At 52.0% G+C, this 27006-nt stretch overlaps 8 protein-coding genes across 8 annotated transcripts; 6 read left to right on the forward strand and 2 right to left on the reverse strand.

Annotated features, from left to right (window-relative positions):
• Positions 1-1229: 1229 nt before the first annotated feature.
• Positions 1230-3034, forward strand: FIBRA_02477 (uncharacterized protein; the record flags this gene model as incomplete). Its single annotated transcript, XM_012324338.1, has 13 exons — positions 1230-1258; positions 1319-1353; positions 1405-1523; positions 1576-1623; positions 1677-1727; positions 1778-1790; positions 1852-1949; positions 2012-2162; positions 2224-2364; positions 2420-2435; positions 2497-2596; positions 2650-2687; positions 2752-3034. 13 exons carry the CDS (start codon positions 1230-1232, stop codon positions 3032-3034), a joined length of 1122 nt encoding a protein of 373 aa, XP_012179728.1.
• Positions 3035-3772: 738 nt separating this feature from the next.
• Positions 3773-4610, forward strand: FIBRA_02478 (uncharacterized protein; the record flags this gene model as incomplete). The annotated part of the gene is made up of 5 exons (XM_012324339.1): positions 3773-3838; positions 3884-4017; positions 4092-4143; positions 4225-4401; positions 4461-4610. 5 exons carry the CDS (start codon positions 3773-3775, stop codon positions 4608-4610), a joined length of 579 nt encoding a protein of 192 aa, XP_012179729.1.
• A 704-nt stretch (positions 4611-5314) lies between these two features.
• Positions 5315-8200, forward strand: FIBRA_02479 (uncharacterized protein; the record flags this gene model as incomplete). Its single annotated transcript, XM_012324340.1, has 1 exon — positions 5315-8200. One exon carries the CDS (start codon positions 5315-5317, stop codon positions 8198-8200), a length of 2886 nt encoding a protein of 961 aa, XP_012179730.1.
• A 353-nt stretch (positions 8201-8553) lies between these two features.
• On the reverse strand, positions 8554-10157 carry FIBRA_02480 (uncharacterized protein; the record flags this gene model as incomplete). Its single annotated transcript, XM_012324341.1, has 3 exons — positions 8554-9586; positions 9645-9779; positions 9835-10157. The coding sequence occupies 3 exons, from the start codon at positions 10155-10157 to the stop codon at positions 8554-8556; spliced, it is 1491 nt and encodes a 496-aa protein (XP_012179731.1).
• Positions 10158-11467: 1310 nt separating this feature from the next.
• FIBRA_02481 (uncharacterized protein) lies at positions 11468-12195 on the forward strand (the record flags this gene model as incomplete). The annotated part of the gene is made up of 4 exons (XM_012324342.1): positions 11468-11567; positions 11635-11701; positions 11755-11914; positions 11977-12195. 4 exons carry the CDS (start codon positions 11468-11470, stop codon positions 12193-12195), a joined length of 546 nt encoding a protein of 181 aa, XP_012179732.1.
• A 1063-nt stretch (positions 12196-13258) lies between these two features.
• On the reverse strand, positions 13259-13623 carry FIBRA_02482 (uncharacterized protein; the record flags this gene model as incomplete). Its single annotated transcript, XM_012324343.1, has 2 exons — positions 13259-13427; positions 13481-13623. 2 exons carry the CDS (start codon positions 13621-13623, stop codon positions 13259-13261), a joined length of 312 nt encoding a protein of 103 aa, XP_012179733.1.
• Positions 13624-15422: 1799 nt separating this feature from the next.
• Positions 15423-20526, forward strand: FIBRA_02483 (uncharacterized protein; the record flags this gene model as incomplete). Its single annotated transcript, XM_012324344.1, has 18 exons — positions 15423-15479; positions 15536-15688; positions 15756-15856; positions 15912-15991; positions 16044-16088; positions 16149-16445; positions 16504-16840; positions 16899-16923; positions 16974-17148; positions 17202-17300; positions 17354-17904; positions 17969-18535; positions 18585-18734; positions 18790-19008; positions 19059-19447; positions 19497-19623; positions 20147-20277; positions 20331-20526. 18 exons carry the CDS (start codon positions 15423-15425, stop codon positions 20524-20526), a joined length of 3699 nt encoding a protein of 1232 aa, XP_012179734.1.
• A 64-nt stretch (positions 20527-20590) lies between these two features.
• On the forward strand, positions 20591-25258 carry FIBRA_02484 (uncharacterized protein; the record flags this gene model as incomplete). Its single annotated transcript, XM_012324345.1, has 12 exons — positions 20591-21107; positions 21162-21957; positions 22011-22887; positions 22950-23175; positions 23238-23348; positions 23401-23489; positions 23543-23608; positions 23663-23789; positions 23844-24130; positions 24180-24540; positions 24592-24749; positions 24803-25258. 12 exons carry the CDS (start codon positions 20591-20593, stop codon positions 25256-25258), a joined length of 4071 nt encoding a protein of 1356 aa, XP_012179735.1.
• Positions 25259-27006: the final 1748 nt, after the last annotated feature.

Here is a 27006-nt window from a genome sequence, read left to right on the forward strand (position 1 = left end):
TCAAGATAGCGGTAGTGATGTTGGCTTACTCGGTGTATTGGCACTTTCCCATATCCTCCTTTGACCAGTGAGTGCTTAGTTCGAGTCGACGGGACAGCAGTCCCGTGATGAGATGCTTGAGCCAGATTCAGACCAGTCGTGGTAGAATTCAAGCCATGTTTGTGACGCGCGCTCTGCTGACCACAGCTGTTCCTACGGCTTGTAGCAGCCTGAGCACCCATTTCCTATTCGAGGAATGTTCTGCGCTGTAAAATCATCCGCTATGGCCGGGTGCGCCGTTTCCCCCTTGAACTTTACGATCACGCTGCATGTACCCAAGGGCCCGAAGGAAAGCCGACGATCCTTAGTTGCAGCAGCAAGCTATCCGGGTAGCTGGATGGACGAGCATCCTGTTATTGGGGCATAATCGCCGATATGCACAGCACGGTGTAGCGCGAGCGACTGCGCCTGAGCAGTGGCAACGGAACGCGTATTTGGTGATGCTGTATGTAGACATGCTCGTACCCAGTTCGTAACATCAATGATGCAGCTACTAAGATGGACGTCAGTGCCACTGTTTGTTCTGTTGCCAGGTAGGTGTGCATTGTAGATTTACAACTGGTCAGAATATCCGTTATCCTCCCCCGCATCTGCCTCAGTGTGCTAAGACTAAGCTGAGGCTTTCAGTTTATGGATAGACGAAGAAGTCACCAATCTGCGATCCGGCGTCTCTCCTTGTCCCACGGAAAGGAAGTGGATCAGCATCAGACGACCCGGGTCTTTTCCTGCGGACTCAGGCTCTCCCACTGCCCAGCACCAAATGCTGCCGCAAAGATGATCCGGCCTCCTCCAGCCAGTCCCAGGCCGTCCACCCCATTTTATCAAATCCGAATCGTGTCAACGCCTCGCGTTTCCAGCCGTGAATCATCAAAGGCGACCAATCGCTCGCGGGGCGCTCCTGCCGGCGGTGATGGATCACAGTGGGGTCCCCTTGTATTCACGGAGAGGCCTCGAGGCCTGACAAAGTTCCCTCAATATGATAGGCTCACGCCCCATGCGGCCGGCATGGTTCTATCAATAATGCTACATCTGCGAGCAAATCTGGGCACTCCAGGCCAGCACCAATATAAGGTACCGTCCTCGCGCTCGGTCATACCCTTCCCCACCATGTCGATTGCGCGCTGAGCTGCGAGCTGCTGGCATCATCCTCAACCGGCTTGGATACTGAGCTCGATGCCACAGAGCCCGCTATGAGCGACGCCTACCCGATAAACCAGGTGTAAGTGACTTCAGCTTTCGTTCCAGCTATCAAAGCATGACATGTACGTTTCGTCTGCAGATACCTCCACAACTACCTTCATCTCGCTGGCATTGGTGCGTGAGCGGACAGATGCTATATTTGGCGCGTTCGCTAACGAACAGCAGCCATATTCTACTACGACTACGCATTGACGTTTGGAGACGAGTATGCGCGAATTTGGCGACAGCCGAAATCACGAGCGTCCTGGCTATTCTGTCTGAATCGCTATCTCACGGCTCTTGGCGTAAGTCTTGTACTGTCGCAACTGCACCCTGCGCTTGTTTACCTGGTCCTAGGACATTGCCGTAAATGTAGGAAACTTTTACGAATTTAAAACGGCAAAGGTCAGTGCACTTTCCTTGTCTCATAGCCATTTTTGACGTTTCCGCCTCCCTAGGGGTGCGTGTTTATGCAACGGCATCACCACCATGTCGATAACGCTTTACTAGTTGCAGCGACTATGGCTTGTACCGGCAAATACTGCTGATAGGCGCGCAGGTTGTGGTCTGCGGTAAGCTCTCCCTGATGAGCTGTTGCTATGAACTCGTAACTTATCAGCCTTGACACAACAGTACTTTTATGTTTGCGCATCTATGCGGTCTATCGCAAAGACAAGCGCGTTTTGGCCTTTGTCCTTGGAACAGGTATCACGTTGGCAGGGCTTTCAATTGTGAGCAGGTGCACCACCTGACGATCTCCCTACAAAGTTTCTAAAAAAACCACTTTTCTCAGTACGCAGTCACCGGACAGAATGAAGGCATCTCACTGAGTGGGGGATGCCATTATGCTGCCTCTCGCATCACGTACGTTGTCGATAAATCTTATGCATTAAGCAACTCTATTTTAATCTATCGGTCGTACCATTCGCTCTCTAGTGCAATACGTGAGTTTTGAAGTCTTGATTTACCGCGTCAATCAGATGTAATGACGGCCAACTCACACAGGCATCGCTGTGGCTTGGGAATCATTGTTTGTGTACGACGTGATGATATTCAGCCTCACGATGTACAAGACATGGAAAGATCGCCACCTCTACGCCCCCCTCCCCGGCCGCAATGGTATCCTGACCCTCGTTTTCAGAGATGGTGTGTCCTTCCCTTCATATCTAGTCCTCCGACTAACGCCTATTGTGTCCGATAGGCGCGATATATTTTGCGTGAGCACGGCGCCGGTTTTGGCCTCCAGCATTTTTCTTTAACCGCCCGTACCTTTTCTAGAGTGATGGCCTCCGTGAATCTCGCCAACACGTTGACATTCTATGTACGGCCAGTTCCCATGCATGTTTTCCCCGTCGCTGACACTGCGCAGTTCTTACAGGTATAGATGAGTGCCTTGTAAGTCCCTTTATTTGACGCTCATCGTATATCCAGCCCCTTCTGCGTGGGGTGCTCTCCACATTCGCCAGTAGGTGCGTGGACCTCTCCGCAGGATTTCTGCTCGTAATTCACCGTGGATATCCTTTATCTTCTCAGCGTGTCTGTCACCATGATGTCACGGCTCATGTTGAATCTACACGAGAGCGCGAGCGCGCACCCAAGCCTCGCCACCAACCCTAATGACAGCCAAAATTCCACGACTATTCTTTTTACCTCCCACATGATGGACTACGAACCGGGCACACATCTCGAGACCCTTCCTGAAGTCGACATTGAGGAAATCCCGGACGACTCCCCGACGGTCGTCCCCGAGCTCTTTGAAATGCAGGACATTGATACCCCACATCGACGCAACTACGATCTTGATCGGATCGCGTAACAATTGCAAAAATCTCCCGTTGGTTTTGTAGCAGATGGTGTATTTTGGACGCTTGGAGGATATTGTATATTGATAGTGTATAATAGTACTCGTGTATTTTTACTTTTTGTCTTAATACGGTGCTACTTTTTTGGCTTTGGGCTCAGGAAGATCGTAACATTGAAAACTGAGACCTCAGTGGCTCCCCAGTGCCGTCTTACTTCCGAGCTGACCTTCCGATCAGGACTGCAGGAGAACTTCAGCAACTCGGGCGTTTATCTTCAATGCCTTCGATGGTCAGTCCTTGAGAGGACATTTTATACGCCCATTATTTGTATATACATTCTCACCTAGTATAACAAACTCAGGATTTCTTGGCGTCGTTTAGGCTCGGCTGTATGCATTCATTGAAGAGCGCGGTCATCCAATTTGACAAAAACAATGTCCCAGGGAGGATTCGAGCCTCCGTCTTCACGGTTTTGCGGTTCGGATGTACCGCCACAACGTGATGATCTAACCACTAATCGACAAGGACCTGGTATGAGAGCATCATCTTTGTTTCAAGTATGCCACAGATGCCACTGGTTTCAGTGTTGCCGTGCAGGCGCCCGGATAGTGCCGAAATTATTCGAAGTCAGCGGAAGTTTCCCAAACCCTATTCCTCATCGTTGACCTCCGCTTCCCCGACGCCGGGCTCGACGATATCCACCACGCCAACTTCAACGGTAAGCTAGTTTTAAAAGTGAGTCTTATACTCCGATGCTGTGTGCCCGCTTCTCGCTTGGTTTTGGACGTGTGGATGTTGCTGGGCAGGATGGATGCGTTGTATGTTCTTTGGATGACGGTCACTGACCTTGTTTTGTGTCCCAGATGCCTCTCCAGGAATTCCAGGTTGTTGGGCGCCATCTGCCCACGGAGTCCGAGCCTACTCCTAAGATCTACCGTATGCGCATCTTTGCGCCCAACGAAGTCGTCGCCAAGTCCCGTTTCTGGTACTTCCTGAGGTGGGTGTATTTCCTGATTATGCACTTGGGTAAGATCCCTTGAATCACAACCATTAGGCTGAAACTTTGGACAGGCAATTGAAGAAAGTCAAGAAAGCCAGTGGCGAGATCATTGGCGTCAACGTTGTGTGTATCATTATCCCTTGCAGCCGTTCAAATGGCAGGCGGAATGGGACTGATTGGCGTCTTCTTGGATACGCCCCTTAGATTCACGAAAAGAAGCCCTTGAAGGTCAAGAACTTTGGCATCTGGCTTCGCTATGATTCTCGCTCTGGTACACACAACATGTACAAGGAGTTCCGTGAGCTCTCTCGCGCTGATGCGGTCAAGAGCCTCTACCAAGACATGGCCGCGAGGCACCGTGCCCGCTTCCGGTCTATTCACGTGTGTTTATGCCTCTGCGGTGCGTTGGTTCATGATGAGGCTGACTCGTTGTCGGACAGATTCTCCGTGTTGTGGAGGTTGAGAAGACCGAGGATGTCCGCCGACCTTATATCAAGCAGCTCCTCACACCCAAGCTCAAGTTCCCCCTTCCTCACCGTGTGTCGAAGGTTCGCTCTACGTTTGTTGCGCACAGGCCCAGCACGTTCTAGATTGGACATATGCTTTACTGTGGTTTTGTTGGAGCGTAGCTGGGAAAACTGGCTTGAGACACGTAAAACCTTTGACTACTCGTGGCCGTTACCATGTATTGTTTTTGCTTTCATGCATTATGATATGACTTACATTCGCGTGTGCTGCTTCGATGCGGTCTGCTAAAACATACGTCCGTACAACTTTGGATGAGCCAGCCGAATATTGGTGCCGTTTTTTCGATGTCTTGCGAGAACTTTCATGGGCCATGGCTAGGGTGGTTTGTAGTCTAGATTTGAATGGTGTATTTTGTGATGTAGGTAGATCGTGACCTTGTTATTGCCCTTGAAGAAAGGGGGCAAGTGCGCTTCCCCAGTCGCCTATGGGCGCTCGCAGGTTTCATTGCTATTCGTACATCGCCGTTACCTTGTCTCTGTTGTTCGCTGGAGTCGCCTGCGTCTTTTGTTCTCAACGGCATCAAACTCTCAAATCAAGCTAAGGCAGTCTGTGGACATAGCTATTAGAAACTCGACAGCCGCTCATCGATTTGAACGTCTCGACTGCGCTGCGTCCTTTCAGCCGTCTAGACTGGCAGGTGGCGCAGAACTAGCTCGATTGGACCTTTCCCTCCATGCTCATCCAGAAGTTGTTGTAGTAAAAGTGCGCGACTTTGCCAAAGTAGCCGCAACGTGCTCAACGATGCTTCCCAGAGGACCTTCCCACCATGCAGAACACACCTCCTCTCAAGCCCTCGCTCATTTCCCTCGCCGCGCCATCCTCCCCAGACCTCCTGGCATCGCTCGAAAGCCACGCTGACGTCGTGTCCTGGATTAACGAGATCCTCACGCCGGAAGGCGGAGACGGAGGCGATGGTGCGCTGGAGCTCACTGAGATGGATCGCCGCATCTCCAGTCTCGTTGGTGCGCTCGAGATAGCGAGCGAGGACACATCTTCGGAGGTCGAGCGACTCATCGAGGACGTCTCGCGTGGTGCGTCTCGCCTCACGTACGATTTGCATTACATGCGAGACGGTGCCCTCTCTCTGCGGTCTGTGTTGCACGTCATAGAGTCCAAATCCACCGTCTCTGCAGGAACAGAGACGGATGCTGCATTGGAGCAGCTTCATCTTCTTGATACGGTGAAGCGTAACATGGAGGCAGCGCGAGAGGTGCTGCGAGAAGCAGAGAGCTGGGGAACATTGGAGAGCGACGTTATTTCGTTGCTTGGAGAGAAGAATTACGAAAAGGCTGCGGAACGGCTCTCAGAGGCTAGCAATAGCATGGCCGTGTTCGAAAACACGCCAGAATATGAAAGCCGGCGTACTCTGATGGTCAGCTTACAGAATCAGCTCGAGGCCGCATTGAGCTCTGCCCTTGTCGCGGCGGTATCCTCGCAGGACGTTACGGTGTGTCGCAATTACTTTGGGATCTTCAGCAATATTCAGCGGGAGGCTGAATTTCGGAATTACTATTATGGGTCTCGTCGTGCATCCCTCGTGGACGCTTGGCAAAATGTGCGGCTGCGTGAAAACGCACCGGGCACCGACTCTTCCACAGAAGTTTTCTCCTCTTCATTCCTGCCAACTTTCTATGCATCTTTTCTCTCCATCCTTCAGACGGAGCGCACCTCTATCCCAGCTATCTTTCCCGACCCTCAACAGACATTATCGACATTGATCACTTCGACAATATCGGCGCTTCAACCTACGTTCTCCCAGCGCCTGGCATTAGTGTCCACGCACTATGGTGCTACTGCATTGCGCGAACTCATTATCGCCTACAGGGCAACAGAGGATTTTGCTTTAGCGGTAGAAAAGATCTTTGAGAAGATGGGTCACATTCCTTCTGCTAGTACTGAAGGAGACAGCTCGCGTGGACACCTGCGTCGCAAATCGTCACGAATGTCGATGTCGATGTCGCGCCGCACGTCTTCTCGGCGCGCGTCAATTAGTGGCAACATGCTCGGAGCCAACCTATCCACGACCTTACCGCTCGTCCTCGAATGGGACACGGAGCTCTTTGCGCCTTTCGCTAATCTGCAAGCAGAATATGCTATGCTCGAACGGCGCCTCCTGGACGACGCACTTGCGGCTGCCGTTCGCACAACACCCATGAGCTACGAGGGCTCTGATCGTGCTCGAATTCTTCGAGAGCGTGCTGTGGACGTGTATGGCGCGGCTGAAGAAGCAATCACGCGCTGCACAGTATTCACGCACGGGTATGGCGCTACGGGCCTCGTAGATGCTGTGGATCACCTCCTTTCCGGATTTGCAGAAGCTTGTCGAGGAGATATCTCGCGCAAGGCGGCTGGAAGTGCATCTCAATCTGGCGTCAAGTCAAGCGTCTCCGAAGAGGAGCTGGCAGATCTTGATTATACAGCGGATGATTGGGCGGAGATACAGGCGCTATTGCATGTCCTCGAGGTTGTTCGTGCCCTGCTGGATCGCACTGCGATGTTTGAGGGAAGGTTGCGGACTAGCCTCGTGCAGATATCCACTGTGTTTAGGGCAGCGAGGCAGGATCCGAACGGATCTCCTGCTGGAGGGACGACTAAAGGGGCAGTGCAGACGTTGATGCAGACGACGCTAAACTCTGCAGCGTTGCATGCCCTTCTGGACAGCGTCGATCCTGAATCGCTTCAGCTCCAATTGCCGCCCAGCGTGCCACCTTCTCCAGATGCCCGCCGTGGATCATTCATGTCCACTGCTCCTTTGACTCTATCCACTCCACCATTACTCACAGGCGGAAGGAGCGCCATAACTTCACTAGCAGAAGCTTGTCAAATTTCGCTGCAGGGCACGATTCTGGGCCCCCTGTATGCACACTTGGCCTCTTACGCCTCCCTCTCCCTTTGGACTGCGCCGGATCCCGCCTCAAAGCGACAGCCAGCGTCTGGCACTTCCGGAGCCGGGGCTACGAGCGCAGTACGCGTCCCGACCTTCTCGCTCAGTCCAAGCCCAACGATGGCTCGTGTTGCCGAGGGCTTGCTAAGCCTTCCACGACTGTTTGAGGTGTATGCGGACGATGATGCACTGGCCGTATCGCTCGCCACGCTCCCTCATATCGGAACCAGAGCGCTGCGCGCGCTCGCCGAGCCGCTGCCTCCATCTACGCCGGTTGCTGCGCACGGTCCTCCCGAGATGAAAGCACGCCGCTCTGCGTCGCTGGCGTTGATACCCGGGCAGCAGCAGCTGCAGGCGAGCATTCCGACTGTACCAAACATCGACGATCTGCACTTCTCCCCAGAGGCGGTGACCGCGGCGTGGCTGGCCTCCCTGGCGCGCACGCTGCTGGCTAAACTGACACGCGAGGTGTTGCCTCGCATCCCAAAGCTGACGGCTGCAGGCGCTGCGCAGCTCGCGGCGGATCTCGGGTGGCTATCAAATATTGTGGAAGCCTTGAATGTCGAGTGGGCACCGCTGGCGAGGTGGAGGAAGTGGGTGGAGGAGGAGGATGCTGAGGGGAGGACGAAGATGCTCGAGCCAGTGCGTGACAAGGAGCAAGATCAAGAGGACGCTCGGGGTGATGACGAAGAGGAAGATGGCGAGAAGGATGACAGTGAAGAACAAATCAAGGGTGTTGTGGCACGGTTGAGAGGCTGGACATCATGACCTTAAGTATATATGTATCTTGACAAGAAGATGGGCCTGTTGCTTATATCAAGATGCTGATTTCCGGTTCATTGGCGCTCAACACTTTCCAACACGTTCGAGAATTTACCCAATAGCCAGATGTTCCATAGCACAATCTCTCGATCCCCTTATTGTCAATGGGTCTGAGTGCCGATCTATCGTGAGGGACATTAATTTCTTCGATCAGGGAACGAGCGGAACGCATTCGATATGTAAAGAGGTATTGAGATACAGGATTATTGATGCTATGAGTAGAAAATGAGTAGAGGGCAGATTAAATAGTGTATGCAAGTATGGAAGGTCGTCGTATGTGCTGATGCCGGAGGCGGATTTTAACAGATACTCCAGTCGTCAGACATGGAAGAGTCACTGCTCGGCATTTTGTTCGTCAGAAAAAGATCATCGTGCCCGCGCATCCGCGCCCGTTGAGCGACAAGGCCTCGATGTAGGATTCCGCCAAAACTCGCATCAAATGGGCAGAATCCCAACATGTCCGATTCGTCCCAAGGCGGCAGGGGAGGCAAGGGCCGTTCGTCCAGCAGCTTGTGTCTCCCGTGGTCCATGTATCCCTCCAAGCTGCACAACTTGCACGGGGCTGTCCCATGGTCCGCCGCAGCCCGGCAGTGCGGATCGCGCTGTAGTGGCGCGCCCTGCGCATGCAGCGAGGCGAGCGAGGTGCGGAGGCTCGACTCGTCCGATTCGTCCGACGCCGAGCTCGACAGCGACGCGAGGTCCGACGACGCAGAGGACGACAGCTCGACGCGCTCCCACTGCGCGCACCCGCACGTCTTCCACAGTGCGCCGCACAGGTAGCAGAACCGCGCGCCGCACACGCACGTCATCTGGAAGCACCCGCTGCGCCGCTCGATCATGTGCTCGCACGCCGGACAGCGCGCCCAGCCCTGTGCGCTCGCGAGTGCGAACAGCTGCCGTTGCGCGCGGTCGTACCCGCAGCGGTGGCGGTGGGTCTCGCCGGAGCGCACCGCGGCGCGGCAGCGGCTGCAGGTGTGTGCGCCACATGAGGCGGAGGGGCAGCGGAGCACAGGGGCGGTGGGCGCGCTCTCGTCTGCGCGTGCGCCGAGAAAGCGGCTGCAGGCAGGGCTCGCGCAGTACACGCGGCAGATAGTGCTGAGCTCCGCGTGTTTTTCGTCGTAGATTGCTGCGAGCGAGGGCGGCATGTGTTGGCGGAAGGACGTTTCGGGAATGTGCTGGCCGCAGCAGCTCGGGGGAAAGAGGGACTCGTCACGCGTGGAGGCTTCGACGAGCGCGAGGAGGCATAATGCGTCGTAGTAGTGTCCGCACGAGAGGCGGACTTGGGCGCCGTGAATTGGCGCTTGACAGGCTACACAGTCATGGGATGGCGACCTGAGTGATGAGATTTTAATTTAAAGAGTTGAATAATCAACGTGGGGATAAAACGCACAGTAGATTGTGTAAGCTTGCGTGGCGTGGTGGATACGATGCTGCGTCCGCAGATTGACGATGCAAGACGGGCGAGGTGACTTTTCTGAGAGTACGGGGGATGATGCGTTTAACGGCCTTCACACCGCTTGCGAAGCTAGATGCAGGGCATGAGCACAGAAATCCAGCCAAGATGAAATAGACGAACGGACCGAATAGCGACCGAATGAGAGATAGTAGCTTTCGTCATATGGAACGTGAACGGAACGCCAAAGTTATGATCACTGTTGGGATATGGCAGCAGCAGACTCATCCGCTCGAGATCGACGTCCACAACGGAGATACGGATACTGGAGGTTACGAGCGACCGGTCTTGAGGAGAGAAGTCATCGGCGAGCGTGGCGCCAAGGTGGCTTTTGGATAGATCGACGTTTTTCGCGACGCTCTGGGGAGAGATATGAGGCCAGTCTATGTATTCAGGCAGCGTGTCGTGATTGTGTGGGGGTGCAGCATAGCGGTCTGCGGTCAGTGTCATGGTCGTGCAGGGTGTCGTCGCGAAAGTCTAGCTGCAGGAGGGGTGCCCTTATCAACGCACTGAACACGTGTGCGCACTGTGCTTGCGTAGTTCCGTATGAAATGAAAGCTGCCGCCACATCCCACGTTATATGGTACCGCAGGCACTTGAGAGGGGTGGCGAGCGAAGAGCTGTACTGTCAGGTCGGCGAAAAACATCGGATATGATGGATGTTGGTGATTGATTGCTGGATTGTGGACGAATACCTGTTGGCTGAGTACTGCCTTGCTGTTAGGCCGGAGCATGCGCCCAAAGCTAGACGTGACGAGTGCAAAGAAGCGCTGCGAGAAGATCAGCATAGATATCCCGCAGAAGCATCTATTACGAGGCTATGACTTGGCCGTCAGCTAAAACGACTCCGCGCGAGCGGCCGAAATTCGAGCGAATACACACTGGTGTCCTATGACTCGTGGAGAACTCCGATGAAGATGGATAGTTCACATCCAGGCGCGGCCCCTCCCTTTGCATCATGATGCGGATGGGGATGTGTGGGTAATTGAAATGCAGGGAAACTACTGCGCGTCTCACCACACATAAGTACCATGCATGGACTAGATGGCACTTCTGGTAAGCTTGGGCGGGCTGCAGTGCTTCTACTAAGTACGTCCACACAAGAAGATAAATGGAATCACAGTCCACTTGGCGATCGAGGAGAAGGCCCCGCCTGGTCCAGAGATGACATAGTCTCCTCCCCCTATTTGCCTATAGAGCCGCATGTGTGGATAAGCTTATGAAAACAACTGTCGGAGAGAAAGGGGCGAACGCTTTTGTGCAAGATAATGAAATGGGATGGCAAGCGTCTGCCCAGCTGCGCATCGAGCCAGGGCCGGTGGGCGCTGCTGTGGGGGCGTCTGCGACGCACATTGGCAAGATCCGCCAAGATCGAGACATGCTCACATATACGCCCATAGACGAGCCGCTCCGTCGTCGAGAAACAAGGCGGATGGCAACCAGCAGCTGCCGCAATCTATTCCGGTACGATGCACGACGTAGATTGGTCTGATACGGCAAGCAAGACACTGCAGGACGCACCATGCGGTGAGCAGCATGCCGTTCCCGCGTTCTAATGCTGAGTGGGGACGGCAGCAGGCAGCTATCAGCCGTTGGACAGTCTGGCGATGAGAAATGTCTGCGTGCAGGTCACCAGCCGAACAAGGACAGCTAGCCACCGGCAAATTGGAGCTCCGCCTGGCTGGTAAAAACCAACGTGGGTCCGTCCGCCGCCGTTCCCATCGTCGCCCTCGACTCACCCCGCCCTTGTCGCTGCCACGATGAAGTTCGCTGCCTCTGTCCTCGCCCTCGCCGCCCTCGTCTCTGGTGCCGCCGCCCAGCTCACCATCATCTCCCCCGGCGGTCCTAATTTGTGGTGGGGTGAGTGTATTGTCCTTATCGCCCGCCCTTTGCTTGCTCACCCCCTTTGCGACTCCCCCTCCTCTAGTGGCTCAGTCGCAGAACGTGATCGTCTGGTCGTGCAAGACGTCGCCATACGAGAATTTCACGATTTCGTAAGTTGGAGTTCCTTGTCAAATCCGACGTATGTCTTACCGATCATTGCCAGCATCGCCAACTCGAACCCAGACATTCTCGTCGAGCCCCTCGCATTCGTTGCCCAACAGCCCAATTACGATTGCTCCGAGGCCATCTCGCAGTACCAAGTCACCATGCCTGCCGCCGATGGCTACACCATCCTTTTATCCAATTCGCTTAATGCCACCGACGTGAGTTGTTACTCCCCCTGGCCTTCATCTACATTGCTCAATAAGCACTGTCGTGTTTACAGGTTTACGCGACCAGCCAGCCATTTGAGATCAAGGCGCTCGGTGCAACATACCCCGCCGCATCCGCTACCCCGACGAGCGGTACAACCAATTCCACCTCGACCTCTACCTCTGGCGCTGCTGCGACCTCGACCACGACAAAGAGTGGCTCCGAGCGCGTCGTTGCCTCCCTGGGCGGTCTTGCAGCTGTCGTCGCCGCACTGGGCTTCAGTCTAGCCTAAACGGCGCCGCGGTCTGGCCTCCGACTGTCAGGCGTTACCGTCCGATGATCCTTTTACTTTTGCATCCAGTATACCACGGGACTCTGCTTGAACTTCTAGGACAGTCACTTTGCATCACCCTAGATGTGCTTTCTCGCATACATGATCCTGACACCGCTGATATCCACGCTCCGTTTTCCGCTATGCTACGTTCTCTGGGCTTTGGGGGACCTTTTAGTCGTTACTGTCGTCTTCACCTTCTTCCGGTGTGCGCATAGGTGCTCCTGTTTGTAGCACGCCGGAGACCACTCGTTTATCCACTCCTTGCCTTCCATAGGGTCTCTCTGTACCGATGATGCGTTTGCTGCTCGAATGATGGGTAGTTCTACCTCAAAAGTTCAATACGCATCACGTTTCTAATACTTAAAAGCTAACAAGGCATGGTGGGAGTCATTTGCAGTGTACGCCCACCATTTCGGACAAGCTCATCGTTAGACGTTGTGTTTCCTTGTCAACCGAGGTGTTATACAACTGATGAGGTGGTAGCGTGCAGTGCGGACAACCTGAGGGAGACGAACGAAAAGACCGTGACGTACTACGTATATACATGCGGGGGAATCTTCAGAGACGCCGCGTGCCTGAGTCCGAATACAATCGATGATAACGCACGGACCAGCGTTTCGCAGAATCACGATAGATGTCTTCACCAGGGGGGAGAAGGCTGTCCAAACGGAGAGAGTGCGGGGCATCTTAATTAGATTTCGAGTTGTGAATCAGTGGCGCGCACGCTGTTTGCCGCAGCCTGGAAGAAAGTCGCCTCGAGCTACAGCCGCTGGCTTATTCTGAGTTCACAATATATGGACACAGCCAAAGCAAGGGTTCATCAACATGATCTGTCACGCAGGCTTCTGAAATTCTTATGATATACAAAATGCAACACGCGCTTTCGACTTCCATTCGACTTGCTCAATCTGGGGGACATGACCTCAAAAACTCCCCCTTGTGTCTTCTTGCGACGTCTGCAGATCATATAAATTTTAGTAAGTGTGTGTGTGGGCGAGCTACAAGGACTCCAGAACTTTCCTTAATTCAGAGCGAAGGACCCACTCGGAGGGCTCTTCTCATTGAAATGGGCAGAATTGGGCGAGGTCTTCGAAACTATCGCAGTCTCCGGCACATTGATTGTGAGGGAGGAGCCAGAGTTGAGGGCGAGTTGCACCTTGACCGTGCTACCTTCTTTGGTCGTGGTCCAGCTGTACGAGCCGGAGGAGGCTTTATCGTTGTAGGTGAGCACCGCGTTGTATACGCCGGCGCGAAATAGATAGGGTTCGGGAACCGTAATCGACCCACTATGGGCGAGAGCTTTACCTCAGCGGTGGTGAAGTTTGTAGTGAGAGTGCCGTCCTCCTTGAAGTCGACTGTCCCTTGGGCTGTTCCTGTTACAGCCATGGGGGCGAGATGCTGTTTACAATGGTAGACTGAACGAGTCAGATAGGACAACAACGAAAGGAAAAGACATGCTCACTCGATAAAAGACTTGGAAATTTTCAGACTGTCGTTACAGCCACGACTTGGCTCCTCTTATATACGACGGGAGCTCACCAAATGGCCAAGCTTTCACACGGGTACAGTGACTTTGTGAGCATAGGGTTTGGGGATGTGGGGATGTGAGTTCCGCCCCGGTTCTGATACGAATGCTCTGTGAAGGCGAACAAAGTCGACATTGTATGATCATATGAGGGAAACGGCCCAGGCCTGTGGTTTGGAACACCTCAAGACAGGATGCAATTGCGCATCCCCCTGGGAGAGAAGACAGGAACGGGCGGAGGCCTGTCCGTAGGGTCATTTGTACGTTAAGATCTGTGGGACCATTCTACGAGTGACAGGTCAGAGTGCCTTCTAGAACGGGTTCATTGCGTTATTTGAGTGATTCCGAAAATCATACATACTGCGCTACTAGCCATGGGATCGACTTTAAAGATGGACTTCAAACCACGATTATACTGCAATTGGCAGGATACAGTCATGCGGTATGCTATACTTTAGCTTGACAGTGATCAACACACTCGCAAATTGACTGCATCAAGACCCCCCAGCGTTGTCCGAACTTGAGGACCGAGACCGCCTGCTTGTAGATCACACGTTCAGATAGATGTCTGCCTGTGGATCGTTGTTAGCTCAAACCAGATGTTTCTCTCCCAGCCTCTATCGTACTTGTCCGTGCTTCGCATCACGAGTGGTTCTGCGTGTTCCAAATATCGTGTGTTTTACGGTCATAAGGTGTCCTGAAAGTGACAGTCTGAATGGACCCACTATCTTGCGCAGTAGGTTTGCTTCTGGTGCACCAGAAGTAAGGCTCTGACGGCGAACCTGAAGCTTTCGTGAACTAGTTCCTGATAAAGAAGTCGCCCAGATGGTTCTGACATGGCGTCCGTGGTTTCCAGAGCCATTTTGTGTAAGAGAGGAAGAGAGTGAGTGAATATAACATACCACCCATATCGAGTGAAGCCCAAGTACAGGGAGTTGAGATAATTGATCGTGTATAAGCCTAAAAGCTGCCCAAGAAAATGTAGGAGGTCGATATCTCTATGGGAAGGCACAGGTACATAGTGGCAATCCACTATCCCAAAAAAGATGAGAATACGTGATCGAGTGTTTTTAGGGCTCCGCGCATAAAATTTAGGAGGTGTTCGCATTTGAGATACCTGGGATTTATGCAGCTTTGATTTCCTTTTACCAGAATGTCCACTCGGAGAATGTGACTTCCAAGTCGCGCTGGCACCGCTGGTTCTGTTAATCCATACAAAGCAGTCTCGTTCATGACTATGTGAGAACTCGCCGTGTCTGTAATAGCACTGGTCAGGAACCTGTAGTTATAGAAGTGCAGACGTCGTGGTCTAGAAGACGACAACGATGGCCGATGAGGCACTAGAAGGCAACCTACATTGACGTAAGGTTCACCGGTACTTGTGAGTTCCGGACCTCTCATGTGTGTCGCAACTACAGCAAATAGTATGATTGACCAAGCTGCTCAAGATTGTGGTGCTTGCGGAAAGCGACAGCATCTTCAAGTCGAACTGCCAACTGTCTCCCAAAGTTTGAACACATGGAGGAAGGATATCCTTTGAATATCCTGTGATCTTGCGCATATAAGACGGGGCTGCCTAGAACAAGTGTTGTACAAGATTTCCTCTTGTTAGTCTGAGAGTCGTCATCTCATCTTATTTCCTAATCCGGCTCAGTCGTACATGGCTTCACGGCCGGCGCCTAGCTACAGCAACCCTGACCCGCAGGCAGTGGCCATCGTAGGCTAGTTCTGCACTCGCGACCTACGGGGAAATAGTTCTCACCTCACCGATAGGCCTATCCTTATGCGCTCCTGGCGGCGAAACGCAAGGCCTCGACACAGAGGAATTTCATGAATTTCTCAGGCATCGCGGATCGGGGATTATCACCGTACCACCGCATCGCTGGAATGCCGATGCATATCATGGCACGGCACCCGGAAAATCCTGTACTGTAAGTCACCTTGTGGCGTATGTATATACCTTGTCCTGATGCAGGTTCTGTTTACTTCGTAGGCCAAAGGTGGCTTCATACCTGAATTTGAGTATGCAGATATCCAGGAGTTCGGGATCACTCAAGCGGAGGGTGGACAAGCTCTAATCACTCAACTAGTTGTGTGCGTTTCTGCTCTTTTTATAGTCATATCTCCCCTGATTCTTCCTTCGTCCCAGCCTGCATCAGGCATTCAATGCCTTATATCGCAGTGGAATCGACTATCGGGCCACAAACACTGGGGTTTTTGTTGGGTGTCGTAAGTGAATCCTCTTGTGCCCTTTCATACTGAGCTTTTAAAAGAATTATAGCGGGTGGATTCATTCCGTACGATGTAGACATAACTCAAGCAGGAGGTACGGGAATTATGCCTTCTCTATCCTTGACAACTAATGCAATTTGATTTATCCACAAAGCGTACTTTATGACGGGAACCTCTCTTTCCATCACGGCCAATCGTGTCAACTACGTTTTCGATTTGCTTGGTCCTTCAACCATAGTGGATACAGCCTGTTCGTCCAGTCTCACCGCGATGCATCTTGCGGTCCAGGCAATCAGGAATGGGGACTGTGACCAGGCTATTGTTGCCGGTGTCAACCTCATTGCATCACCGGCAGACACTGTTGCATTTAGTCAGCTTGGTGTACTCAGTCCAGATGGTATATCCAAGTCATTCGACAACGACGCCGACGGCTATGCTCGCGCAGATTCGGGTGAACTATATTTTCTGTCACTCACATGTAATGCTTATTAGACACGATTTTCTTCCAGCCGGGGCTGTTGTAATCAAACGACACGATCTTGCCGTCCGGGATAACGATACCATTCATGCGACCCTTGTCGGCACTGCGATGACCTCTTGCGGGTCTCTCATGGGCTCCCTCACAACCCCTAACCCTGAGGCTCAGGCTCAAGCAATTCGTCTGGCATATGAAGATGCCGGGCTTCGGCCACATCAGGCTGACTTTGTCGAATTGCGCGGGACAGGGACGGTCGTTGGGGATTCCATCGAGGCTAATCTTGCGGGAAAAGTGTTCTCCACTGGTCGCGACGGGAAGGAAATTATAATCGGATCTGTTAAGAGCAATGTTGGACACGGAGAAATCAGGTGTGCGATAGTCTTACGTGGTAGGTTCGTATCTGGGTATTCACGATTTTGATGATAGTGCCTACATGACTTCACTAACAAAGGTTTGCTCCAAAATTGCGATGATGCCGCAGATTTATAATATCGTGCACAGATCGTACTGATGCTAAGACACAAAGAGATTTTACCGAACGGCTATTTCAAAAAGGGATCGGAAACGATTGATTTTGAGAAGTATAATTTACGTGTGCCTACTACTACCGCAGAATTTGTCGCTCAAGATCCCGAACAAGGTCTCATTGCGTCCATCTCGAGTTTTGGTTTCGGAGGTGAGCATATCGTGTCCTCCGTAGTGTATCATAGAGGTGATATTTATCGGAAGGATCATGTGGGCACACTGTTCTGCGCGAACACGAATCGCGCCCCATTCACTCCAGTCATCCATCTGGTTCTGCAAATGGCCCATTCCTTTTCACTATGGGTGGGTTGGCTAGTAAACTTCTCCGCGATTATACCTGACTTGGTGGTCAAAAGGCGCCCTCACATTCAAGTCTTGCAATACGCTGATGCAGGAATATAAGTCTCGCTATCTCACGGGAGATTGTCCTTCCCTCTGCGAACATCTCGGCCGTCGCGCTCGCCAGATGCCGTATCGCACTTACGCAGTTGCCCATAGTTTGGAGACAGCAACCTTTCCAGAGCCTGCCGTTGTTGGAAAGCGGGCTAATCCTCTGGTTTACTGCTTTTCCGGACAAGGTCCACAGCACTGGCGCCAAGGGCGGGATTTAATGGCTGCCTACCCTGCCTTTCGCGATAGTATTCTCGCATGTGACAAGGTTTATAGCGCATACGTCGGGGAATCATTCATATCCAAGACAGGATTGTTTATGCAAGATCATACGCAGAAAAATCCGCTCGAAAAGAGTCCCATTTGGCCCGCGGAGGTCATTTCGGTGTCGATCGCGTTCTTCCAAATTGCCATGTTTGACTTGCTTATCGCTCTTGGGATTCGACCTACCGCCCTTGTTGGACATTCATTGGGAGAGACTGCTGTCTTATACGCATCTGGCGCGGCGTCTCGTGAAGTGAGAGTCCTTATTAGTCCGATTTGCAAGAAGTAAACTAATGAAGTGCCGCCCCCTGGTTTAGATGACCGTCAAGGTTGCAGTTGCGCGCGGTCGCGCCCTGGGAGTAGTTGACAATACGGGAGGATCCATGGTTGCAATGTCTGGATGCGACGCCAATACTGTTAACGATTACGTGGATGCTGCGTTATCTCTGGCTGGAAGAGAGAGTCAAGCGACAAGGCAGCTACACTTGGCTAGTTATAACAGCCCAACTGACATTGGTGTATCAGGTCCAGAGGAGGTCTTGGACGTATTGTCGATGTATATCGATAAATGGGTAGATGGGGTCGTCGCCCGGAAACTTCGCGTCAGTACGGCTGTGCATTCACCGTTCGTCGATCCTTGCGAAGATACATATCGCAGGGAGCTAGCTGCGATCTTCTCTGCTCACCCTGGCGATCACTCTCCCGTAATCCCCACCATGTCCACCGTGACTGGCGAGTTCGTGTCTGAGCCCTATACGATTGATTATTTATGGAAAAATCTTCGCCTGCCCGTGTTGTTCTCCACAGCCATCCCCAAGATGAAAGACTGTTATGGCGATCTGGTCACTTTCGTTGAATTATCTCCTCATCCGGTTTTGTCTCAGGTATCATGATCTCTCTCAGAGCTTGATAAGTATTCATCAGTTCTCACAGTATATTAAAGCAATGGGCGCCCATGACTCTATGGGCACTGGGTCTCGACCACCTTCCTTGCGTCATACAAAAGTCAGTACAGGTGCGAAGACGGAGCTGCATACGCTACTGGATACAATCGGACGTCTTCTGCTCTGCGGTATTAATTCGGTGAGATTTGTGTTCCGCTTTGTCGTTCGTGACGTTTCTAAAGGATATCTTTTAGATTGATTTCTCCATGCTAAACGCATATCCCTCAGAGTCACTTCCAGTTGTCGAATATCCATTCAACAAAAAGCGTTGGCTGTGTGCAAATGCTGTGGTCAAGCCCGCGTCCTATCAGAGATGGCTTCTCCCCCCAACGAGGGCGTTAAATTCCTCCAGGCTAAGAGTTGGCCCCAACAATCCAGAATCTTGGATGTCGCAACACGTCATCGACCGCTCCGTAAGCGCAATAACCCTCCTGCTTATATTCTGGCTCATCAACGTTTTTAGAACTTGATACCAGCGTCTGCATATATCGAAATGGCTTTAGAATTCCCGGACGTGACCGAAGTCTGGGACTGCAAGTTTGAGTCTGCTTGCATTCTTGATGAATACGGGCCTCCAATTACGCTAGAGGTCTCAAATGAGGGGGTGGAATGGTTTGTAAAGTCCTCGTCGGCGCTTCAAACCATGAAGGGAGACTTAGAATGGACAAGGAGAGGCGTACCTTTGTTCGATACTGTTCACTCGCGCGGGAAACTGGGTTACGGCCCACCAAAACTCAGTCCAAACGGTGTTACATCGGTAAATGTTGACGCAGTGATCGAACGCTGTTTCCAGTCGAGCACGAAAGAAGAAATTTATGCGCATTTACGAAACTATGCCCAATTTGGCCCTGAGTAAGCCATTTAACTCAAGTATCAGTAATTTCTGAACCTCCTATATCAGGTTTATGCGAATCAACCGGTTCAGTATGAATGAGACAGAGGGTATCGCCTGGATCCGGGGCCACGTCGATGGCCTGAACGCGACGGATTATAATTTTCATCCCGCTTTACTAGATGGTGTCTTTCAGGTGCGTGTCCCTTAATCAGTATACCATTTCAGTCCTCAATCATACTACGACAGATCTCTTTGTGTTGGAGTTTGGCAAGTGATTTTATTATATATAAGTCCACTTCCTAACGATTGTCAATCAGCTATTCCGAGGATTGGACGATGGGAGTCAGAATGAGAATGTTTTTGTGCGTCTCATTCGCTATCCTCAAATTGTTTAAGTGTGACTAAGCTTGGGCCTCTACAAGCTGCCTCATTCAGTAAAGAGGATTTTCCGCAATGATGGACGTCTCGAACCACTTGTTTTGCCTGAAGAATTTCGAACGTATGCTATCTTAACTGATTGGACGCCGTTTCACTGGACCGTCAATGCATATGTATTGGATGATGAAGGGTCGGTTCTATTCACGGTAGAAGGTTAAATTTTCTTGTCGTATACTTTTGTGTTGAAAGCTTATTTTGACTTGGATGAAGGCTTCCATTTCAAGTTGGTTTCGCAAGAAGATGCACTACCCTCTGTTCGATATATGACTCATTGGCAGCCATGGGCCTTGCCACACGCACATCTGTGTGGGTCTAGGGAACTTGATGGCCTCGCGGTAGAGTCAGAAGCTACTCAAGTTTTGGCGTCTCTCGATGATCTCGCCGTCTCATATACCATCGCGGCGCTGGCGTCAGTGTTCTCGGTTTCGATCAATACCAATGACTGAATGAAGATTCATGCAGATGCCTCCCGCAAGACTTCTCTCCGGAAAATCTTGATGACAAGCGTCGCCTAGCTAGGTCGAAGAATCTCATTGCCAAATTTGGCGCTGGTTTTATCCATTCACCTTGTGGCCAGGTGTCTCCACAGTCTCAGTTCCAAGGTGTATTGGAGTTGACACACCAACTCGGCAAAATTTACGAAGGCAAGAAATCATGATAGCAAAATCTTCTCGCTAACAGCACTAACATCCCGTATAGAGTCATTGACTTCAACTCTTTCCATGTCAAAGCTCTTTCAGGATGATGCTATAGACCGCATTTACGAGAGTCCACCCTTCAAAGAGCCGGTCTTTGATGAGTTTGCGTTTCAGTTCGTGTCCCTCGTAAATGCCGCAATCACAGCAGGGAAACGCGTTATACGTGTCCTCGAAGTTGGTGCGCGGCTAGGCCATCTCACGAAACTTCTCGGCCAGGCTTTGGTAGACAGCAACTTGGCCCCCGGTCATTATGTCGAATATGTGTGCAGCGATACTGATATCCTGCTCGCTCAGAAGGCGATGGCTAGATCCCCATGGACGACTATGACTTCGGTAACCTTTGACCCGACCGTCTCCATTGGAGAGCAGACGTTGGAACCTGCAAGTTTTGATATCGTCGTGGCATTCGATTCCCTCCACAGTTGTTCTGACATCCGCACGGTCGTCACCAACCTTCGGAAGATGCTCGTTGTTGGTGGTTACCTTTCTGTCATAGAGCTGGACGGTGACTCATTTTCAAGATCCACAATTGGAACTAAATGTAAGGTTATTGAATAACTTGCTTGTTTTCGATCACTATATGACTTTTGTTCAGGGATGGAGTTTGTGTTCGGATCATTTTGTGAATGGACTGCTGTCCGTCAGGAAGATGAAGAGTCGATTAATTACCCTGTGTCGCTGCAATATTGGAAGACTGCGCTTCAGTTGGCTGGTTACGATGAACCTCTTGCCCTAGTTTCTGCAGCTAGCGGCCATCTCGCTCATCTCGCCTTCATTTCACAAGCGTTTACACCAACACGTCTGACGAACGGGATCTCGAAAGCGAAACCAAATCTCCAATGTGACGATTGGACTGTTTTCCGCTACTTTGCTGCTGGCGATGAGCCTGACCTCGTTGCGTTCGTATCCGGCATGAGCGCTTCCAAACCTTACTCCTTGTGGTTGCATTCTGACACGACATCCCGCAACGCGGCTCTAGTAGGTCTCTCCCGAAGTCTTGGCCATGAATTTCCGTCTTGGAAAATCTTCGCAGTGTTGTTCCACTCTTCGTGGGATCAAAATCGGCAACGAGCGTATATCCTTGAGAAGTTGATCCCTCTCAATATGGCCCACGCGGAACTCCTGATTGATGAATCAGGATCTATATTTGTTCCTCGAGTTGTGGAAGCTCCTGAGCCCCAAGTCGTTCAGGCCCGAGGGCCACATGCCGTACGATTCAGCGAGACTCAAATATGGCGGGACTATCCAGCGGAATTATTTCCTGAGGATGTAGAAGTGGACGTATCGTTTGTGTCTGTGTCGTCAATATTCCCTGGACACTCCGAATTCTCGGGCACTGTAACTGCAATCGGGGAGGGCCTCGAAGGGGAAAGTCAACTTGTAGGCCAAAGGTAAGGATTTTTAGCATTTAGAGGGTGATTTTCAAGATTTAGCGGATATACAGGGTATTTGGGATCGTCTCTGGACATAGTGGGAGCATTATCGTTTGCCCTCGTTCAAGGGTCTCTGTTATTCCGGACGACTTGCCATTGTCTTCGGCTGCAGCATTAGTTGGGCGTTTGGTCTTCGTCTCTTTGGTGATCATGAAAGCGCTTCCGTCAAACGGAAATCGTCATATCATCCTGCATGCCGGAGAATTTTCTGCCGCAGCGTGGACCGCTTACTCGTATCTTAAATCTACAGGCTTTGAAGTGTTGGTCACCATGACGAAGACGTTGATTCCTGATATGACAAGTGACTTCCCAGATCTTGGGCTCGTATATGACTCCGGCGACTGTAGAAGTTGGACTCAAGCCGTGCATAAATGTGCCCCAAATGGTGTTGGTCTTGCTATTAGCTTTGACCCTGACCAGGGCGTGGGCGCGGAGACAATACAGATCATGGCCAAGAATTCGACTCTCGTGCAGGTCGAGGGAGATTTACCCGACCGGCTTCCGCGGGGCCAGCGTTATATCTCTGTTGATTGGAATAATCTGGCCGAGGAAGATTTCCTCTTTCAGGGCTTAGCAGACATCCCTCCTGTTGTCCGCGACGCGTTTTTCTCCTCCGTAGAGGTCTTCAATCTGAATCAGCTCTCACTTGCACACGAGAGAACACACCGTGAATTCTCCGGCAACATTGCGGTTGTGCTAGGTTTGGAGGACATTGATACAGAACTTCCGGTCATGAAAGGAGGCGCTATCGCTGGAACAGCTGCTTTCAATTCGCGCGCATCTTATGTTCTTATCGGGGGCGTTGGAGGACTTGGTATCAATATCGCCAAATTTTTGGTGGAGAATGGAGCCAGACATTTGGTTCTGACGTCGAGGTCTGGAAGTAAGGTAAACTATACCTTATATTCATGCGTTTGCATATTTTTTAACGACACATTCCCGTTTGAAAGGCTCTAAAGCATGAAAGCTTTACCCGAGAAAAGCGGATGATCGAATATCTTCGTGGACGTCCAGGTGTTACGGTGGACATTTTTTCGGTAGAATGCCTTGATGTACAAAAGACCAAGGAACTGTTTGCCTCAATAGAGCGTCCTGTCGCTGGTGTCTTCTTCCTCCCTGTGAGGTTGAACGATCAACTCTTTGTCAATTTGAAGTCGGATGATGATTGGCATTCAGGTAATTTTTCCACATCTTTGCTGTTGAGAATGCTACTTATGAATTGACTTCATGTATCCTAGTGTACGACGTGAAAGTGAAAGGGTTGCAAGTGCTACTGGAGGCCGTCGACCCCGCGTCCCTCGATTTTCTTGTGCTTACAAGTACTTTATCCGCCCTGAGCGGCTCCCCGGGTAGGAATTTGAACTATCCTTGACATGGTCAACACTAAGTCGGCGAGACTAGGGCAAACCAATTACACTGCTGCACAGGTTCAAATGGAAAAGATTGGCGCTACGCTCCCGAACACGATTTCTGTGGCTGTACCGCCTGTTGTAAGTCCATTTATCGCCTTTCCACAACCTTCTATAACCAAATTGGATTACAGCTTGATGCTGGGATTTTGGCCCGAAGCATGGGATCTGCGGGCACTCGAAGAGCTGCTTTGGAGAAAGTTCGTAAGAGCCGAGATGTCGTTTGCGTAGGCTGTTGACCACCATCATTTCAGTACAAGTCTTTTGGCGTCGTCACAAGACAAGTTGTCCAACAATGTTTCGACGCTATTTTATCTCTTGGCACGCAACCCCGCAACAGTGTATATATTCCAACAATGGATTGGAAGATGACCCTTCAATGTATGTTGTTCCACTTCTAATCGTGTGGCAATAACCATATATTCCTTGGAATAGCTGGTTTGGCTCCTACAAGAAGCCAGTCGATCATACGCCATCTGGTCACTAAAGATGTAGACGGGGCCACACTATCAGGCACATCCGACGAGGGAACAATACGAGCCGCCTGTGCCAAGGTCCTCTCGCTTGCCGTCGATGAGATTGAGGAGACTGTTCCATTGTCGGGCTATGGCCTCGATTCTCTTACCGCTGCACGTCTCAGGGGAATCCTGAAGTCCAGCTTTGGCCTTGATGTCACTCAACTGCAGCTACTCAGCGGATATATGACAGGCAAGTTGTACAATGTTGCTATTCCTCAAACAGCCGCCTCACTGGCTTTGTGTTTCAGTGCAGAGACTAGTCTCTATGCAAGTAGAGCAGGCCGCAGAGGCTGTGGCAGAGGAAACTTCAGCCGCCGACACGCAAGACCCTTCGCTTACAGACAATGGATATAGCGAGAACGACATGAATCAAACAATCGTACGCCTCAATAGCGTGAAAGATGGCTCGCCCGTGTTCATAGTGCACGGCGCAGGAGGTGGAGTCCTCGTCTTGCGTAAGATTGCGCAGCAGGTTCAGGTCCCCGTGTATGGTGTCCAAGACACCCCCGAAGCACCCTTGACCGGAACCTTACAGCGACTTGCAACCTTTTACCTTGAGAAGATCAAGCAGAAACAGTTTACAGGACCGTATCGCTTGGGCGGGTTCTCTTTTGGTATGTTATTGATTCCAGGGCCATTACTATCCGACGCTCACGGCTCTACAGGCGCCGCGGTTGCACTCGCAATTGCGCAACAGTTACGTGCCGCAGGCGAAACAGTGGAAATGCTGATCATGCTAGACGGCGCTCCTACGTTGTATCATCGACCAGAAATGCGAGAACACATACGCGAGATCATCATAGATGGGAGTATGGACGACAGCGTGAGTTGCCGCTTCAAACTGTCCTGCGAACGCAGGCACTAACATGGACGTAGATTATGGAAGTCGTCAAAGACATGGTGGCGAGTGGAGTGCTCGACGACGCCGAGGACATCCAAGTGCAGTTTGAGGAGCACTTTAAGGATGGTGGCCAGAAAAAGAAATGGGTGGCGAGATTCCGCCAGGCGTACACCGCTCACTTGCTCATGGGCGTTCGCGAGAGTATGGAGATGGAGCGACGTGAGAAGGATGGGATACTAGATGGACTGGTGTGGCCAGCGCAGCAGACAGTGCTGATGAAGGCAGAGAGAGGGACCAAGATACATACCCGCGCACAGGGAGCATCCGAGGCATTTGACCTGGATAAGTGGACCGATAAGGTGGAGGTGTATGAGTGTCCTGGGACACATTTCGGGATGCTGAATCCCGTGTCGGGTGCCAGTGAGATCTTGAACGCCACGTTACAACGTGCCGCGGAGTGTTGGCGGAGAGTTGAGCTCGCGACCACGTAAACCGATGTAAATGATACATACGATTCGAATCTGTACTCGCCCTGGTCGACATTCACGGTCTCCCTGTGGAGTGCTCAAAATAGCGTACTACATGCTAGAAGTATGCACTTTGGGGAACGAAGAGGAGCACACGTGTCCTTTAAGTTGCTCCATCCAGCCTGGCTGATGCCTTGGACCGCCCAGTGCCTCATGCGCAACTCATGCGCTCCTCGTTTCCCAGCCGCTGCCATATTCTCCATCTCGGCGCAACCAAACGTCCTCGAGCTCTAGTCTACTATCACGCCCGGTCTATGATGAGCAGTACATGTGCACCCGGGTTCGAAAATACAGTGGAGCAGCGCGACCCTGTCGACCTCGTAATTCACGGTGAGATCCCGTCCTGGCTGAGTGGGGTGCTCTACCGCACAGGCCCTGGCACTACCCGCATTGCGAGGACGGCGGACCCCAGCAAGACTGTCGACATCCACCACTGGTTTGACGGGCTGGCCATGCATCATCGTTTCGAGATCGTACCCAGTGAGCAGCGTGTCATCTACCGCTCTCGCAAGGGCGCAGAGAACGTTGAGCAGCACATCGCGGACACTGGAGAGTACCCAGGCTATTCATTTGGCCAACAACGCGATCCCTGCCAGAGCCTCTTCCGCAAGTTCTTCTCCATCTGGCGCAGTACACCAAGCACATCCTCGCCCGGCGGACAAAATGCGAATGTGACCCTCACAGCCGACATGCCTGGGAAATGGGACGCTCTGGTAAAAGGTCTGCCTTCTCCAAGCCTTTCCTCTACTACTCCTCCGGGGCAGCCGCGCTATCTTGTCGCGAAAACCGACGCAGACACACTGCAGCTCCTCGATCCTGCCACGCTGGAACCTTTGGCAGAAGTGTCTTATGACCAGCTCGACTCACGCCTCGATGGGAACATGGCTGCTGCGCATGCATGCAGAGATGCGGAGTCTGGTGACTTCTACAACTTTGTATGCAAATTCGGCGGTCCGTCCCCGACATACAAGGTCTTTCGCATCCACGGGCGTGACGGCACTGTTGATATCCTCGCAGAGATCAAGGATGCACCACCAGCATACATGCATTCGTTTGCTATGACTGAGCGGTTCGTTGTGTTGTGTTTCTGGCAGGCCTACTTTAAGCTGTACGTCCATTTTCCCCAAAATCCAATACCCTTGTCATTGTCATCTTTGTCATATGCTCCAGTTCCGGGCTTTCCATCCTCCTGAACAAGAATCTCGCGCAATCTATCAGCACAGAGTGGGACCCCACTGCTGACACGCTCTTCTACGTCGTCGACCGTGCGGGTGGCGGCGTTGTTGCCAAGTACAAGGTAAGCACCTGCTTACTCTAATACCAAACGTCGACTAACGCCACTAGACCCCGCCGTTTTTCTGCTTCCATCATCTGAACGCGTTCGACGATCCAGTCACCGGCGACATTGTCATCGACATGAGCGTATATTCGGACAACGCCATAATCCAGCTCGCCCACTACGCCTCGCTGCGTAACCTGGGCGCGCACTCGTTGCAATATCCGTGTGCACGACGCTTCAGGCTTCCCTCACCGCTGTCGCGCTCGAAGTCTGGCACCCGGGAGGCTGTGGTCGCGCGCGCGTTCGCTCTTGAACACAACATCGAGCTCCCCGTCGTTGCGCCGCGCGTGCGGCACCGACCATATCGGTTCGCATATGGGATCCACAAGGCGCACATCCCTGGTCGCGCGACGCTGGCAGACGGGCTCATCAA

This window comes from Fibroporia radiculosa (genome assembly GCF_000313525.1).
Source record: "Fibroporia radiculosa TFFH 294 genomic supercontigs, scaffold1273, whole genome shotgun sequence".
NCBI lineage: Eukaryota > Fungi > Basidiomycota > Agaricomycetes > Polyporales > Fibroporiaceae > Fibroporia > Fibroporia radiculosa.